Source organism: Podarcis muralis, chromosome 4 (genome assembly GCF_964188315.1).
Source record: "Podarcis muralis chromosome 4, rPodMur119.hap1.1, whole genome shotgun sequence".
NCBI classification, from domain to species: domain Eukaryota; kingdom Metazoa; phylum Chordata; class Lepidosauria; order Squamata; family Lacertidae; genus Podarcis; species Podarcis muralis.
The window spans coordinates 6299700-6314412 of record NC_135658.1 but is presented as its reverse complement, the minus strand read 5'-3'; the positions used below and the strand labels follow the sequence as shown (position 1 = coordinate 6314412).

The window sequence follows — 14713 nt, the reverse complement described above, 5'->3', positions numbered from 1 at the left end:
TGGCACCCCACTTGTCACTTTTTCCAGGATGATGAGGAACCATTAATGAGCAATCTTTGGGTTCAGTCAGTCAACCACCTACAAATTCACCTAACAGTTACCTCGTTCAAGCCACATTTTACCAGCTTTCTCACAAGAATATCATAGGGGGCTTTGTTAAAAGTCTTACTGAAACCAAGATACATTATGTCCACAGCATTTCCCTGATTTTCCAAGCTTGTAACTTTACCAAAAAAAGAAATGAGATTTGTCTGGCATGACTTGTTTTTGAGAAACCCATGCTGGGTCTTAGTAATCACAGCATCCTTTTCTAAGTGCTCACCGACCAACTGTTGAATTATCTGTTCTAGAACCTTTCTGAGTATAAATGTCAAGCTCACTGGTCAGTGGTTACCTGGGTCTTCTTATTTCCCCTTTTTGAAGATGGGGACATTTCCTTGCCTCCAGTCTGCCTGGGACCTCACCTATTCTCAGAGAATTCTCAAAAATCATAGACAGACGCTCTGAGATTATGTTTTTAAGTTTTCACCATACATATACTGAAAACAGTTGCTGGTCAGGATGTTGTTGTTGTTGTTACTATTATTTTATTTATATCCTGTCTTTTCCCTGTATATAACAATCCACAATAAGCTATCAGTAACTAGTTTTTCAAGTCTGTACTTAGTAATTAAAATACAATTAAAACGACCTAATCATAGGCAACTAATTGAAACTACATAGTGACAAAACTCTTAGAAATGCCGTACTTGTTTTCCCACCACAAAGAGATGGTGAATAGCTGAGCTAACTCATTATTTGCAAACGACCTTTCAATTTAACAACACTGACAAGGCAGCCATAAAATACAAACACAGGGCAAAAGGAGAAAAAATGAGAAAAGACTAAACAGCGCAAAAAATACAATTCCACAGGAGTGACAAGTATCACTGTTATTGTTCAGTGAAGTATTGCAAAAAAAATAACACTTTAACACCTGGGCAGACTTCTCTGGACTCCCCCACAGAAAAGGCCCTATCAATAGCTGCCACTTGCCATACATCAAACCTGATAACCCGCCCCACTGTACTGGATTTGGACTTCACCCAAAAAGCCCCTCCCTCCCCTTGCTAAGCAGAACTAAAAATAATTTAACCAACCACACCCAGCCATCTCCCTCACACAGATCCTGGTGGGGCACTTTTAAAAAGTTACCACTGGTTTCCCGCTCTTCCTCCAAGGAACTGAGAGCAGCGTGTGTTTCTCTTTTCTATCCACGCCGCTCTGTGCTGGGCTGCGAGCAACCGGTTCCATGGCTTAGGGGGAGATCTGAGCCTTGGGTTGCTGAGTCAGTATTCTGACCACTGACACCAGGCGGGGGACAGACAAGCTGGTTCCAATTCATAATAATAATAATAATAATAATTTATTTATACAGCCAATTTTTAATAATAATAATAATAATAATAATAATAATAATAATAATTTATTTGTACCCCGTCCATCTGGCTGGGTTTCCCCAGCCACTCTGGGCGGCTTCCACAGAAACCAAAAATACACTAAAATCATACATTAAAAACTTCCCTGATAATCCCCTTATAATCCCCAGGGCTAGCTGGCTGAATTGGTCCTACTTGGGCCAGTGAGGAGGCCAGGGGAGAATTAGCTGTGGGGTCTCAGAGCAGGTGATCTTCAATTCAGGATACAAACCTGGGGAAGTTAACTTTACATCTTCGGTGGGGCTGTAGAGGATAACTACAGTATATGCAAAGGGCTAGCAAAGCGGATCTTTCCTTATACAGAGCTTTTATAAACAATGAATATGAACTGCTATTGTTACTAGTATTATTAAATGCAAGATACCCCTGTAGCTGGCATCTCTAAAGGTAGGAACTCCCCAGATGAAGTGCCACCAAAATATCCAATTCATCTGAAATGCTGCACTGTAAAACGTGTGGCTCTTCTGTTGTGAATTGGGCAGAGCGAGCGCCATTGGATAAGCAAGTGCAGTGGTACCTCGCAAGACGAATGCCTCGCAAGACGGAAAACTCGCAAAACGAAAGGGTTTTTTGTTTTTTGAGCTGCTTTGCAAGACGATTTTCCCTATGGGCTTGCTTCGCAAGACGGAAACGTCTTGCAAGTTTGTTTCCTTTTTCTTAAAACCGTTAATACAGTTGCGACTTGACTTCGAGGAGCAACTCATAGCAGCGGTGTGGTAGCCTTTTTTGAGGTTTTTGAAGACTTTGGTGATTTTTGAAGCTTTTCCAAAACTTTTCCGAAACCGTGCTTCGCAAGACAAAAAAACCCGCAAGACGAAAAAACTCACGGAACGAATTAATTCCGTCTTGCAAGGCACCACTGTATTTGTATTCTGGCTGAGTTCATCTTTTAAAACTTTTTTTCTGAATTAATTCACCAACGCTTGTGACTTGCAAGGGGGTGGGAAGGAAAGGTCTTCTACGTTTTTAAGACAGAAACATAAATGTTTACTTTTCTTTTTACAAAATAAAGTAGCTGCAGATTAAGGCCATTTGCCACTTGGCCAGTTTTGGCTCAGCCCGTGTGCGTTTGTGTTTATCCATCTCTCAGCTCAGCCTACCTTGCAGGGCTGTCCAGAGTGCCAAATGGAAGCAATCTCAAGCCCCGGCTCATGGAGGGAGGAAGAAATACGTATGGAAGAAAAGAGCAACAAACCTCAAAACAGATCTCAAGAGGAGAAGCAATATAGCAACTCCTAGCCCATGTGGCAAAGTGGTAACGGTGCTGGATTAGGACTCCAGATCCAAATCCCTACTCTTCTTGTGAATTTCATAGCCAGGACTTGGGAGAGACCCGGGTTCAAATCCCACTTGGCTATGGAGCTCACTAGGTGTGACCTTGGGAGCCACTCACTGCCTCTCTCGGCCTCAACTACCTCGCAGGGTTGTTGTGGGGACTAAATGAGGAAGGAGGGAAAATGCGGGAAATATAATTGCAATAAACAGAGAAAACACAGAATCGCCAGTTTGTATTTCACAACTTGCCTGGTGTCCACAGGTGGGAGGTAAGTGAATGAAACCATTACTTTTTTTTTTTTTTTTTTTTACTAAGAGGCCAGTTGGGAGAGGGGCTTCCTCGCCCTCCTCCTCCTCCTACTCCAGGCGAACTCGGGGCTGCTCACTTTCCCCAGGCTACCTGAGAAAGCAGGCGGAGGAAGCGGAACTACCCGCCACTTGACGCGGGGGGGGGGGGAGAAAGAAAAGCGCCTCCTTCGCCCTCCCGCTTTTGGCCGCCTTCTGAAAACATTTCATTTTTTCCTAACCCCTTCGGACGACCATGTCCAGATCTGAACGAGTTTTAAAATCAAATGTAAAACATAACAAAACTGGTTTGACGTTAACTTTTCTTAAGTCGGTAGTAACACTTTGGGGGTTTGTTTGTCCCCCCCCCCTTGTTCTCTCGCTTTGAGGTCGTCCCTTTTCTTCTACTTTCATGAGGTAAATGAAACGACGCGAAACGAACCTGCCCCTCCCCCCCCCCGCGGCTCCCTGAGAGGATTTTTTTTTCTTTTTAAATTTAAATTTTACACACGGGAAAGGAAAGTACCGGAGGGGCTCGTTCCCTTTCCAGGAGTTGGGCAGCGCCCCCCCCCCAAAAAAAACCACCAGAGGAAGAGCGGGGAGGGGAGGGCTGCCTTCCTGAGGTAAATCTTCCCGCCCGCCCGCCTACCTGCCGCGGGGCCTCCTCTCCGCCGTCCTCCTCGCGAGTCGGCCTCCGGATCCAAGCGGCTAGGCCTCCGTCGCCCCCGCGGCCCAAAGGACAGGAGAGGCGCCCCCGGCGCCGCGAGGGTTAAAAACTTCCGAACAAAATAGAAAAATAAAACGCCCGAGAAGCCAGAAGGCTGAGGCCTCGAAGCCCAGAGGCGGAGACGGCGCCTGAGGCGGAGAACTACGTTTCCCGGCGGGCCCCGCGCGCGGGGTGGAGGGGAGCGAGGGAGGGAAGGCTTCGTTTCCCGGCGGGCCCTGCGTGTCTGAGGAGTTTAAGGACTACGTTTCCCGGCGGGCCCCGCGGCGAGTGAGCGGGCGGGCGCGGAGGAGGCTCCGCCCACGCGGTGTGTGTTTCGGTTGCCGCGGCGACGGCCCCGCCCTCTGTCCGCGCCGCGTTCCAATGTGCAAGGCAGAGAGAGGCGGACTCGGCGGGCGAAGCGGCGGGCATGGTGAGTGCGCGTGCAAAGGGGGGGGGGATGGAGAAAGGGATCCGTGCAAGGCACGTGGGGGGTGCGCGTGCAAATACTAGGATCAGTGCAACGCAGCTGCATCAGCGGGGCTCGTGTGAAAAAAGGAGGAGAGCTTGGCACAAAGATGGGAGCAAGGAGAATTACCTGCGGAAAAAGAATGGCAAATGAAATTAAAGGGACTACGCGGAATTAAGATAAATTAAGAGGAAGGGTTCGAAGCCTGCGGGATCAGAGAGTCTTAAAAGACTGGAGTAAATATTTGAACTGTTTGAAAAGCAATTGTAATCAACAGGTGACGCTAGTAGGACTGCAAGGAGGACTTTGTGAAATATTGCAAGGAAGACCCTGAAAAGAATGAGTAGTTAATGATAATTAAAAGTAATAGAGAAATTAAGAAACGCAGAACAAGTTATAAAGAACGAAAAATCTTCAGAGGTTGTTGACGGAAGTCTAAAATATTGTATAAGATCAGAAGTTAGGTTAAATGATTGTTGGAAATGATATGTTAAAAAAACAGTAAAAATGTATATAAAGGGAAAAAAGAAAGAAAAAGGAGGAGAGCGTGCAGGACCTGGCCGAAGCGCCGCACCCCTTCGTGCAATCGCTTTGCTGCTTTTTCATGGAATCACATTGCTTTGTAGGCCCTGCTGTCGGAGCAGCAATTTTGCAAAGCACCTGCCACAGCAGGATAGAGGCTCCCCAGCGTTGCATTGGGGAAAGAACTACAGTGGTGCCTCAGAAGACGAAATTAATTCGTTCCGCGAGTTTTGTCGTCTTGCGATTTTTTTCGTCTTGCGAAGCACGGTGTCAGAAAAGTTTTGGAAAAGCTTCAAAAATCACCAAAGTCTTCAAAAACCTCAAAAAAGGCTACCACACCGCGTTCTATGAGTTGCTCCTCAAGTCAAGTCGCAACTGTATTAACGGTGTTAAGAAAAAGGAAACAAACTTGCAAGACGTTTCCGTCTTGCGAAGCAAGCCCATAGGGAAATTTGTCTTGCGAAGCAGCTCAAAAAACAAAAAAACCCTTTCGTCTTGCGAGTTTTCCATCTTGCGAGGTACCACTGTATGGGTTTCTGGTTTGTTTGTTGTTTTCAAGCCTGCTGGCTCTCATGTTTAGGGGGCTCCTCCAGGGTTCTGCTTGTTTGCAAGGTGATGGATCTGAACAGCTTTCCTTCCTCGTCTCTCAATGGAGCCCTTCTGCAATCCTCAGACTCCCAGCGGAGCAAGCAGCCGACTGCTTGGGGTTCTCTCTCTCCTTCAGGCAGTGCTCTGAGCGCCAGAAGCATAAGCGGCTCGGCTCGGGAGCAGCATTTCCAGCAAGAGCCTCCGCAGTTGTGGAGCACATGCGCCAAGGTGTCCCCGGGGCAACTCTCACGAAGCAGAGAGGTGCCCAGCTCAGTGGCAGAAAACCCCAGGTGGGGCTGGGAGATGGCACTGCTGAAACCCTGGGGAGCTGCTTCCAGCCAGTGCAGACAATACTGAGCTGGGTGGACTAAAGGCCTGACTCCGTATTGGGTAGCTTGCCTATGTATAAAGTCATACCTCGGGTTGAAGTAGCTTCGGGATAAGTATTTTCAGGTTGCGCGCTGCGGTGACCCCGAAGTAACGGGGCGCATTCTTCCGCATTTCGCCACTCATGCACGCGCAGTCAAAATGACGTCATGCGCAGAAGTGACAAATCGCGGGACGCGCAGACGCGGGTTGCGTTCGCTTCTGGATGTGACCGGGGCTCCGGAACGGATCCAGAGGTACCACTGTATAGTAAAACCAATCTCTGTTTTTTATTGTTGTTTTACACCTTCGCAACCATTTGCTTTGGGAGGGGCAGACTTCTTAATTCACACCTTGGTAGAATGGGGTACACAGCCCCACTGAATTGTTTGGGGGGGGGCAAATTCAGCTGTCCATATCTGGTAGAGACTTTTCTGCATGTTGGATCTCCCTGCTGATAATACGCTTTGCTTCTTTCTTTTTCCATCTCCCTCAGGCTAGTTCTGCGATATCGTTTCCCAGGTGAGTAGCGACCTTGACACAGTTTTGATACAGATTTGTGCTGTTAATAATGCAAACGCAAAAACTGCATTTTCAGAAAGCTTTCTACTATCGCCACAAGATTTATCTTCTAGCTAGTGAGAGCCGATTCAGAATTATTGTGTTGTTTATAGCCCACCTTTTTCTCCAGTGAGCTTGTATGCTTCTTCCCCTCCTCATTTAGTCCCCACAACGACCCTGCAAAGTAGGCCAGGCTGAGAGGGACTGGCCCGAGGTCAGCCACTGAGCTCCCTATGGCCAAGGGGGGATTCGAACCCTGGTCTCCCAGTTCTTAGTCCGATGTTCTAACCACTACGCCCCACTTGCTCCTTCGTCTTCTTTGGCGATCCCTCGTAGCCAAGTAAGATTGTCTTCCATGAACATGGTTTTAACAATGAGTCCGTAAGTGACTGTGGAGGCCAATTCTGGATCCACACATCCTTCCACAGTGGGGACATAGGTTTCCAGGTGGGAGCTGATCGTGGTGCGGATTTGCCAAGCATGCCTTCCTCTTAGCACGTTTCTCTCTTGTGTCCTGAGTTCGAGTGTCTTCAAAGCCCATGACATCTTTGGTAAAGGCTGTTCTCCAACTGGAGCGCTCGCAGGCCAATGTTTCCCAGTTGTCGTTATTTATACTACATTTTTTTAGATTTGCCTTGAGACAGTCTTTAAACCTCTTTTGTTGACCACCAGCATTACGCTTTCCATTTTTAAGTTCGGAATGGAGTAGTTGCTTTGGAAGACGATAATCAGGCATCCGCACAACATGACCAGAATCATTGCTTCAACACTGGTGATCTTTGCTTCTGCGAGAACACCGATATTAGTTCGCCTGCAGCTGGCAAAATTCTTGCAAGGATCTTAGCCCCGCTGGCTCCATGTCAGTATAGACCAGCTTTAGAAAATATCTAGAAGGCCCTAGTTTGGCAAAAGCAGTCGTGATGCATGGCTTGCCGCGTACAGCAAAAACAGGCAGCCTTCAATTTTATGACCACCACAGTATTTGCATTGCGAGAGAGGAGTGAGTGTCTGAAGGCCCCATTCATACAATGTGTGCACAGCCTCTGGCCTGCTTTGGTAATGGTGGCAGGCAAGGATAGAAATGTGTCCTTTGCTCCGAAGCAAAAGCGAGAGGAACACTGCTGCCCTCCACTGGAGACAGGCGGCACGGCCTCACCACCAGTCTCTGGCACCAGCCTTGCAGTGTTTGCCAGTCCCACCCACCCCCCTCCCAGTTCAACTTCAAGGCAACGCCTGTGTTGTAACAAAAGGCAGTCGGTCTTGGAGAGACCCCCTAAAGACAGCCTGCAGTGGTGAACCAGATACCTCCCAAGAAGCACATGTCAGCACTCCTCACACCTGGGTTCAAATTTGAGGATTAGACAGATTTGTGGAGCTATGGAGGGCTAGTAGCCACAGTGGCCAGTCTAATGAAGCTGAATGTTGGGACGGGGGGAAAGGATTTTTTCACAACAGCGCAGTTAAAACTGCAGGAGGCAGGGACGGCCTCCAACTTGGATGGCTTTAGGAGAGGGTTGGAGAAATTCATGGAGCAGAGGGGGCTCTTGAGGGCTACCAGCCAGGATAGCTTCGCTGCTGCCAACCTAGCAGTTCGAAAGCATGCCAGTGCAAGTAGATAAATAGGTACCTCTGCGGCAGGAAGGTAAACGGCGTTTCCGTGCGCTGCTCTGGTTTGCCAGAAGTGGCTTAGTCATGCTGGCCACATGACCCGGAAAACTGTCTGTGGACACTGGCTCCCTCGGCCTGAAAGCAAAATGAGAGCCACAACCCCATAGTCGCCTTTGACTGGATTTAACCATCCAGGGGTCCTTTACTTTTTACCTTTACCTTCATAGGGACGCGGATGGCACTGTGGTCTAAACCACTGAGCCTCTTGGGCTTGCCGATCGGAAGGCTGGTGGTTGGAATCCCTGTGACAGAGTGTGCTCCTGTTGCTCTGTCCCAGCTTGTGCCAACCTAGCAGTACGAAAGCACACCAGTGCAAGTAGATAAATAGGTACCGCTGCAGCGGGAAGGTAAACGGCTTTTCCGTGTGATCTGGTTTCCATCACAGTGTCCCATTGCACCAGTAGCAGTTTAGTCCTGCTGGCCTCATGACCCAGAAAGCTGTCTGTGGACAAACGCTGGCTCCCTCGGCCTGCAAGCGAGATGAGAGCCGCAACCCCGTAGTCTCCTTTGACTGGACTTAACTGTCCAGGGGTCCTTTACCTTTTTTGCTCTGCCTCTGCATTCGGAGGGAGCAATGCTCCTGAAAGGCAGCTGCTGGAACCACCGGAGGGGAGAGATGCTCTTGTGCTTGGATCCTTCTTGAGGGTTTCCCACAGGCACCTGGTTGGCCACTATGAGAAAAGGACACTGGCCCAGTCCTCTTTTAAAGCCATCCAGGCTGGTGCCCATCACTGCCTCCTGTGGCAAGGAGTTCCACAGTCTGTGCTGAATCTTCACACATTCAGCTTCGCTGGATATTCATGATTTCTTGTGTTAAGAAAGAGAGAGAAAATCTTGTTCTCTGTCCACTTTCTCCATGCCAGGCAGTTTTGTATACACGTCGGTCATGTTCTTTTTCCTCTAAAGGCTCTCTCTTTTTTTTCTAGTGGTGAGAGTGTGGTTCAGATCCCCACTCGGCCATGAAGCTCACAGAGTCCTTGCCTCTCAGCCTAGCCGACCTCACAGGGTTGTTGTGGGGATGGGGGAAAAGAGCAGGAAAAGAACCACACACATCACGTTGGACAACTTGGGAGGGAAGTTTAGGTATAAATGCAATACATAAAAGTAAAAATGAATTTGTTTTTTACCTGTAAGACCAATTGCAGTTGTTAACAGTCGTCAACAGGTTTACCACACCTATCAGCCAATCACCCATTCCCACCACCCTTCTGAGTAATAATAATAATAATAATAATAATAATAATAATAATAATAATAATATTTATTCCCTGCCCACCTGGCTTTGTTTCCCCAGCCATCCTAGGTGGCTTCCAATAAAACATTAAAATGCAGTAGTCCTTCAAACATTAAAAGCTTCCCTAAACAGGGCTGCCTTCAGATGTCTTCTAAAAGCCTGGTAGTTGTTCTTTTTGACATCTGGTGGCAGGGCGTTCCACAGGGCGGGTGCCACTACCCCTCCCCACCCTCTCACTATATATAAAGGTCTGGTGCCTTCTATTTCAGTGTATCTGAAGAAGTGTGCATGCACACGAAAGTTCATACCAAGAACAAACTTAGTCGGTCTCTAACGTGCTACTGGACCATTTTTTTATTTTATATATATATTTCTGCTGCGTCAGACAAACACACCTACCTACCTAAATGAGTTTGTAAGTCTCACACGTTGCGAGAAGTGCCAAGGTGGGCAGGGCAGAGCAACCGAGGGGGGAGCAAGGCCCCCTGTGTAACATACACCCAAGGACAAATGGCACCAACCTTCCTGTGTGTGCGATTGTGTTTTGTTAGCACAGGGGGAAAGACTTGCGCCCGGTGGAACTACAGCACAGCCTCCCTCCAGGCGCCTCCTTTGGACTACTCATTTCGGGGCATCAGCTTCATGCAAGGTATGGCATAACCCGGCGGTTCCCAAACTCACCCCCACAGCTCCATAAACTCACCCCAGCGCCCCCTACTCTACCCTATTTAAAAGCCATATTCAGAACAATGGCTCAGGTTTGTTCATTTTGGTGAATTAATTCAACTCGTTTTCAATGCGTTTTGAATGAACTGAATTACATCGGGTTATTGCCTTCCTAAGGGACGCGGGTGGCGCTGTGGGTTAAACCACAGAGCCTAGGACTTGCCGATCAGAAGGTCGGCGGTTCGAATCCCCGCGACAGGGTGAGCTCCCGTTGCTCGGTCCCAGCTCTGCCAACCTAGCAGTTTGAAAGTGTGTCAAAGTGCAAGTAGATAAATAGGTACCGCTCCGGCGGGAAGGTAAATGGCGTTTCCGTGCGCTGCTCTGGTTCGCCAGAAGCGGCTTAGTCATGACCCACATGACCCGGAAGCTGTACGCCGGCTCCCTCGGCCAATAAAGCAAGATGAGCTCCGCAACCCCAGAGTCGGCCACGACTGCACCGAATGGTCAGGGGTCCCTTTACCTTTACCTATTTCCTGCCAAAGTGGGTTGTGCAAACTGTTATTATGAATAATGCTTTTTATAGGATAGGGGGCACTGCAAATGAGTTTATGGAACCGAGGGTGATGGTGGCACCCTAAAACCTGGGAACCCCTGGTCTCAAGCGTTACAAACAGGCAGCGGCTGCATGGTGGCAATGGAAATGTCCTCTGCGCGTGCTCAGAGGCACTGGCTGCTGCTTCAGCAGAGCGTAGCCGCGCAGGAAGGACACGCCGCAAATGCTCCTTTCCTGCTTCCCTGAACCTGCCTTGCCCGTTCTCTGCCACCCCCAGACCTGCTGACGGAGGAGCCGAGGGCCGGCCTGAAGCCCATCCATCGGTCCGAAGGGGGCCGGCTGCTGACGCAGGCCATCTGGCTGAACAACAACACCCTCGGGGAGCTGACCCAATTCACGGAGACTGTGGGCAAGCTCCTGGAGTACCCAGAGGACATCTACTGGATCGACCTCTCCTTCAACGACCTGCCCATCATCGACCCGGTAGCGTAGTCCGTTCCCTGGAGCTCCTTTAAACAGATTTCACTCTTGCTACGCAAAGCAGATCAACGCACCGGCAACACCGTCCTTGCCGCCATCAGATAAGTTTGTTGGGGGGGGCCATCAAGATGCTAACTGGGGCGCAGCTGCCCCGCTTGAGTGCTGGAGCTATTATTTATTTTGTTTATTTGATTACCCGCCCTTCACTCTGAGCTCCCAGGGCAGGTTACGGCATTAAAACACAACATCAGAACCCATTTAAAACAGCTTGAAATCCCAACAATAACGTCAAAAGGCAGGATGGAGAGGTGCAGTGAAGGCGCCAGACAGATCTCTGTGGGGAGGGAGTCCCACGGCTTAGGGGCTGCCACAGAGAAGGCCCTTTCTCCCTGGGCCTCTGGGGGTGGAGGAACAAACAAAAGGGCCCCCCTCTTCCAATCACAGCACCCAAGAGGATCTGTAGGGAAAGAGGCAACATTTCAGATATCTGGGGTCTGTGTCATTTAAATACCAAATTGTGCACCTTGAATGGGGCCCGGAAACCGGGAGAAGCTGTTTTTAAAACAATAAAACTTTGTTTTATTAAAAACAAAGTTTTAAATAAAAATTATATTAATACAACAAACCAAACAGGGAAAAGGTATGTGATCTAAATAGAGCCCCAGACTGTGTTTTGAACTAACGGAAGTCACCTTCAAGGGCAGCCCCACGGAGAGTGTGTTGCAGTAGTCCAGCCTGGATGTTGCCAGAAGGGGGCTGGATTTGGAAACCGGTAGGGATCTCCGCCGAGCGCAGCACCCGGCGGATTGCAGCCTGCCCGGCTGCTGTTGCCTTTCTGATCCCGCCGCTTGCCGGCCTCTCTGCCCAGGTGCTGACTTCCTTCTACAACCTGCGCCACCTCAACCTTCACGGGAACGCCATCCAGCAGCTTTCAGAGGTGGACAAGCTGGCGGTGCTCCCGCACCTGCGCAACTTGACGCTGCACGGAAACCCCGTCGAGGAGGAGAAGGGCTACAGGTAAACACTCGCCTTCCAAAAAGAAAACCCCCAACCCTCGGGAAACAGGAGTGTGGGGCACACAGGACGGGAAGCGGCAGGGGCTGGAGTTTTAAGGAGGGGAGGGAGCCGGGCAGGCAGGCTGTCCTCCAAACGCTGACCCTGGCACTGTACTTTGCACGTTGCGCAGGAGCTACGTCCTGTCCACTCTGCCCCACTTGAAGTCCTTCGATTTCAGCGGCGTCACGAAGCTCGACCGCACCACCGCGGCCGTCTGGAGGCGCATGAACATCCGGCCCAAGAAAGTCCGGAAGAGAAGGGACGACTACTGATGGCCCCACTGCTCTGGCAGCAGGGAGAGGAAACCCCTGCAACCCCCAGCCTCAATTGGGAATAAAGAGTTAGAGCACCTTGGCATGGCAGAGCATGGATGGGGGAAGGGAGAGGGCCGGGGGGGGGGGATGCGGGGCTGGGAGCCTTTTCCTGCAGTTGTGCCCAACGGCCTCAGCCTCCCCGCTTTCCGGGATGCGTCAGGCTGGGGAATCTGTGGTTCATGGGATCCTGGAACTGTGGTGTCGGAAGGGACACGCAAGGATCATCTAGCCCAATCCCATGTAGTGCAGAAATCGCAGGTAAGGAATCCCTGGCAGATGGCCCCCACCACCACTACCTACGATTAAAAACCTCCAAGTTAGGAGAGTCCATCATTTTCCGAGAGAGTCCGTTCCACTGCCAGGCGGCTCTTAGTGCCAGAAAGTTCTTCCTGACGTTTAGTCAGAATCTCCTTTTCTTGCCGTTCGAAGCCATTGGGTTTCTGGAGCAGCGGAAAACAAGCCGTGTACACTAGGGCACCTGCAGCGCTCCAGGAGATCAGAGAATTGTAGCGCCGGGAGAGTCATCCAGCCCCACCTTCTGCAAACCGGAGGTGCGCAAGGCACCTTCGTTTTTCCTTTTTGTTTCAGATGTCCGGAGCCAGCCAGCCTGCCTTTCCTGATGTGCTAGACTACCCATTCCCATCAGCCCCTGCGTGGTGGCAGCCATCTTGGAGGGCAGGGGAAGGCTGCCCTTGGCCAAAGGGAAGCCACTGCAAACCCAACAAGGATTCTGGCACAGCGTAACAGACGCACATAGGATGCAGCCACTGTGGATTTAAAGCAGCTGCCCTCCAAATTCTCCTAACAATGGGGTGAGGTGGTGGGGGGACGACAGGGAATGACACCTCCAAGACCCTTTCCTTGTGCCAGCCTTGAGTCCCTTCTCCTCCTTACCCCCCCTTCCCCATGGAAGTGCAGCCCTCACACGCTGGGAGTTTGGTTCCCCCCATCCCTGGCTCAGTGGCAGAGCACCCGCAGGGAGTCCTGGGTTCAGATCCTGGCATCTCAAACTCCTAAGTGGCAGGAAAGACCTCTGCGCCAGAGAGCGCCTCCTGGTCCTTACAGAGCTTGAGGGAGAGTCGCCTGACCTGCTGCAAGACCCGTTTCCGTTCAGTGACGTTTGTGCGGGGGAATCGCTTTTTGCAGGGTTGCGCCCCCACTGCTGTGTATCCTCCTTGACGTTTGCCGGTTTCTTTTCCAATAAAAATGCTTGTCCAGGTGGCACCAGGTGTATCAGCTCTCCAGTTCTGTTTACTTAAAGAGAGTACCCAGATCCCAGTACCCACCTCCTCCCTGCCTTATTCCTGAGCTTGCAGGGCCCACGTTCCCCAACTCCACCCCACACGGCAGCTCCCATTTCCTCTCGCTCCGTTAACGTAGGAAACTAGGAAAAGGCTGCTGGATCAGGCCGGTGGCCCATCTAGTCCAGATTCCTCACTCCACCCCCCCCTTTCCCCAATAAATCTTTATTAATTTGAATTAAAAAATATCAAAATGCCGCGTTACCCCCATTTCTTCCTCCAACAACCGCTCCTTTTCGGAGAGCCCCCAGGCAGAAAAAACTGGAAGGCCAGCATCCTCTTCTCACAAGGGGCCAACCAGGTGCTCCAGTGGGATATACAGTAGCAGGATCCAAGCCCAAGAGCAACTCTCCCCTCCTGAGGTTTCCAACTGGGGAGGCAGAGCACAGCCATCCTGGCTAATAGCCACCTCCTCATCCATAAATTTCTCTAGTCTTTTAGGGTAAAGGTAAAGAAGAGGAGTTTGGATTTGATATCCCGCTTTATCACTACCCGAAGGAGACTCAAAGCGGCTCACAATCTCCTTTCCCTTCCTCCCCCAACCACAAACACTCTGTGAGGTGAGTGGGGCCGAGAGACTTCAGAGAAGTGTGACTGGCCCAAGGTCACCCAGCAGCTGCATGTGGAGGAGCGGAGATGCGAACCCAGTTCACCAGATTACGAATCCACCACTGTTAACCACTACACCACACCAACCATTAGGTCCAGTCGCAGACAAATCTGGGGTTGTGGCGCTCATCTCACTTTATTGGCCGAGGGAGCTGACGTGCAGCTTCTGGGTCATGTGGCCAGCATGAATAAGCCACTTCTGACGAACCAGAGCAGCGCGCGGAAATGCCGTTTACCTTCCTGCCAGAGTGGTACCTATTTATCTACTTGCACTTTGAGGTGCTTTCGAACTGCTAGGTTGGCAGGAGCTGCGACCGAGAGCCAGTGTGGTGTAGCTCCTCCACATGCAGCTGCTGGGTGACTTTGGGCCAGTGTTTGTTGTGGGGGAGGAAGGGAAAGGAGAATGGGAGCCGCTTTGAGACTCCTGAAGGGGAGTGAAAGGCGGGGTATCAAATCCAAACTCCTCCTCTTCAACAGGAGCTCACCCCGTCGCGGGGATTCGAACCGCCGACCTGATTGGCAAGTCCTAGGCTCTGTGGTTTAACCCACAGCACCACCCTGTCCCTCTCTAGTCTTTTAAAGCCA

At 50.4% G+C, this 14713-nt stretch overlaps 2 protein-coding genes across 17 annotated transcripts in view; one reads left to right on the top strand and one right to left on the bottom strand.

Moving 5' to 3' along the window:
* NUMA1 (nuclear mitotic apparatus protein 1) overlaps positions 1-3860 on the bottom strand; it is a 71707-nt gene extending 67847 nt beyond the window's left edge. For 8 of the 10 annotated variants that reach the window (XM_077926848.1, XM_077926846.1, XM_077926851.1 and 5 more), the window contains exon 1: positions 3688-3818. The gene's annotated coding sequence lies outside the window, so the exon portion shown is untranslated. Of the gene's footprint in view, positions 1-3687 lie in introns of all 10 variants that reach the window. The other 2 variants (XM_028725768.2, XM_077926844.1) reach the window with 2 other exon arrangements.
* LRRC51 (leucine rich repeat containing 51) lies at positions 2847-13442 on the top strand. 7 transcript variants are annotated; one of them, XM_028725771.2, is made up of 6 exons: positions 2847-3022; positions 6183-6208; positions 9701-9798; positions 10646-10851; positions 11717-11865; positions 12035-13442. In XM_028725771.2, the coding sequence occupies exons 3-6, from the start codon at positions 9792-9794 to the stop codon at positions 12174-12176; spliced, it is 504 nt and encodes a 167-aa protein (XP_028581604.1). In that variant the 5' UTR covers positions 2847-3022; positions 6183-6208; positions 9701-9791; the 3' UTR covers positions 12177-13442. The 7 variants fall into 7 exon arrangements, with proteins under 7 accessions (XP_028581604.1, XP_077782980.1, XP_077782981.1 ...); XM_077926854.1 differs by lacking the exon at positions 2847-3022 and adding an exon at positions 3437-3455; XM_077926855.1 differs by lacking the exon at positions 2847-3022 and adding an exon at positions 3653-3661.
* The last annotated feature ends 1271 nt before the right edge of the window (positions 13443-14713 follow it).

What these genes read in the sequence shown, in the direction of transcription:
- LRRC51 (XM_077926853.1), top strand. Translation starts at nt 9,660, where the DNA reads ATGGCACCAACCTTCCTGTGTGTGCGATTGTGTTTTGTTAGCACAGGG. An exon ending in GGGCATCAGCTTCATGCAAG is followed by an intron (nt 9,799 to 10,645) that starts GTATGGCATAAC and finishes TGCCACCCCCAG; the next exon opens with ACCTGCTGACGGAGGAGCCG. An exon ending in GAGGAGGAGAAGGGCTACAG is followed by an intron (nt 11,866 to 12,034) that starts GTAAACACTCGC and finishes CACGTTGCGCAG; the next exon opens with GAGCTACGTCCTGTCCACTC.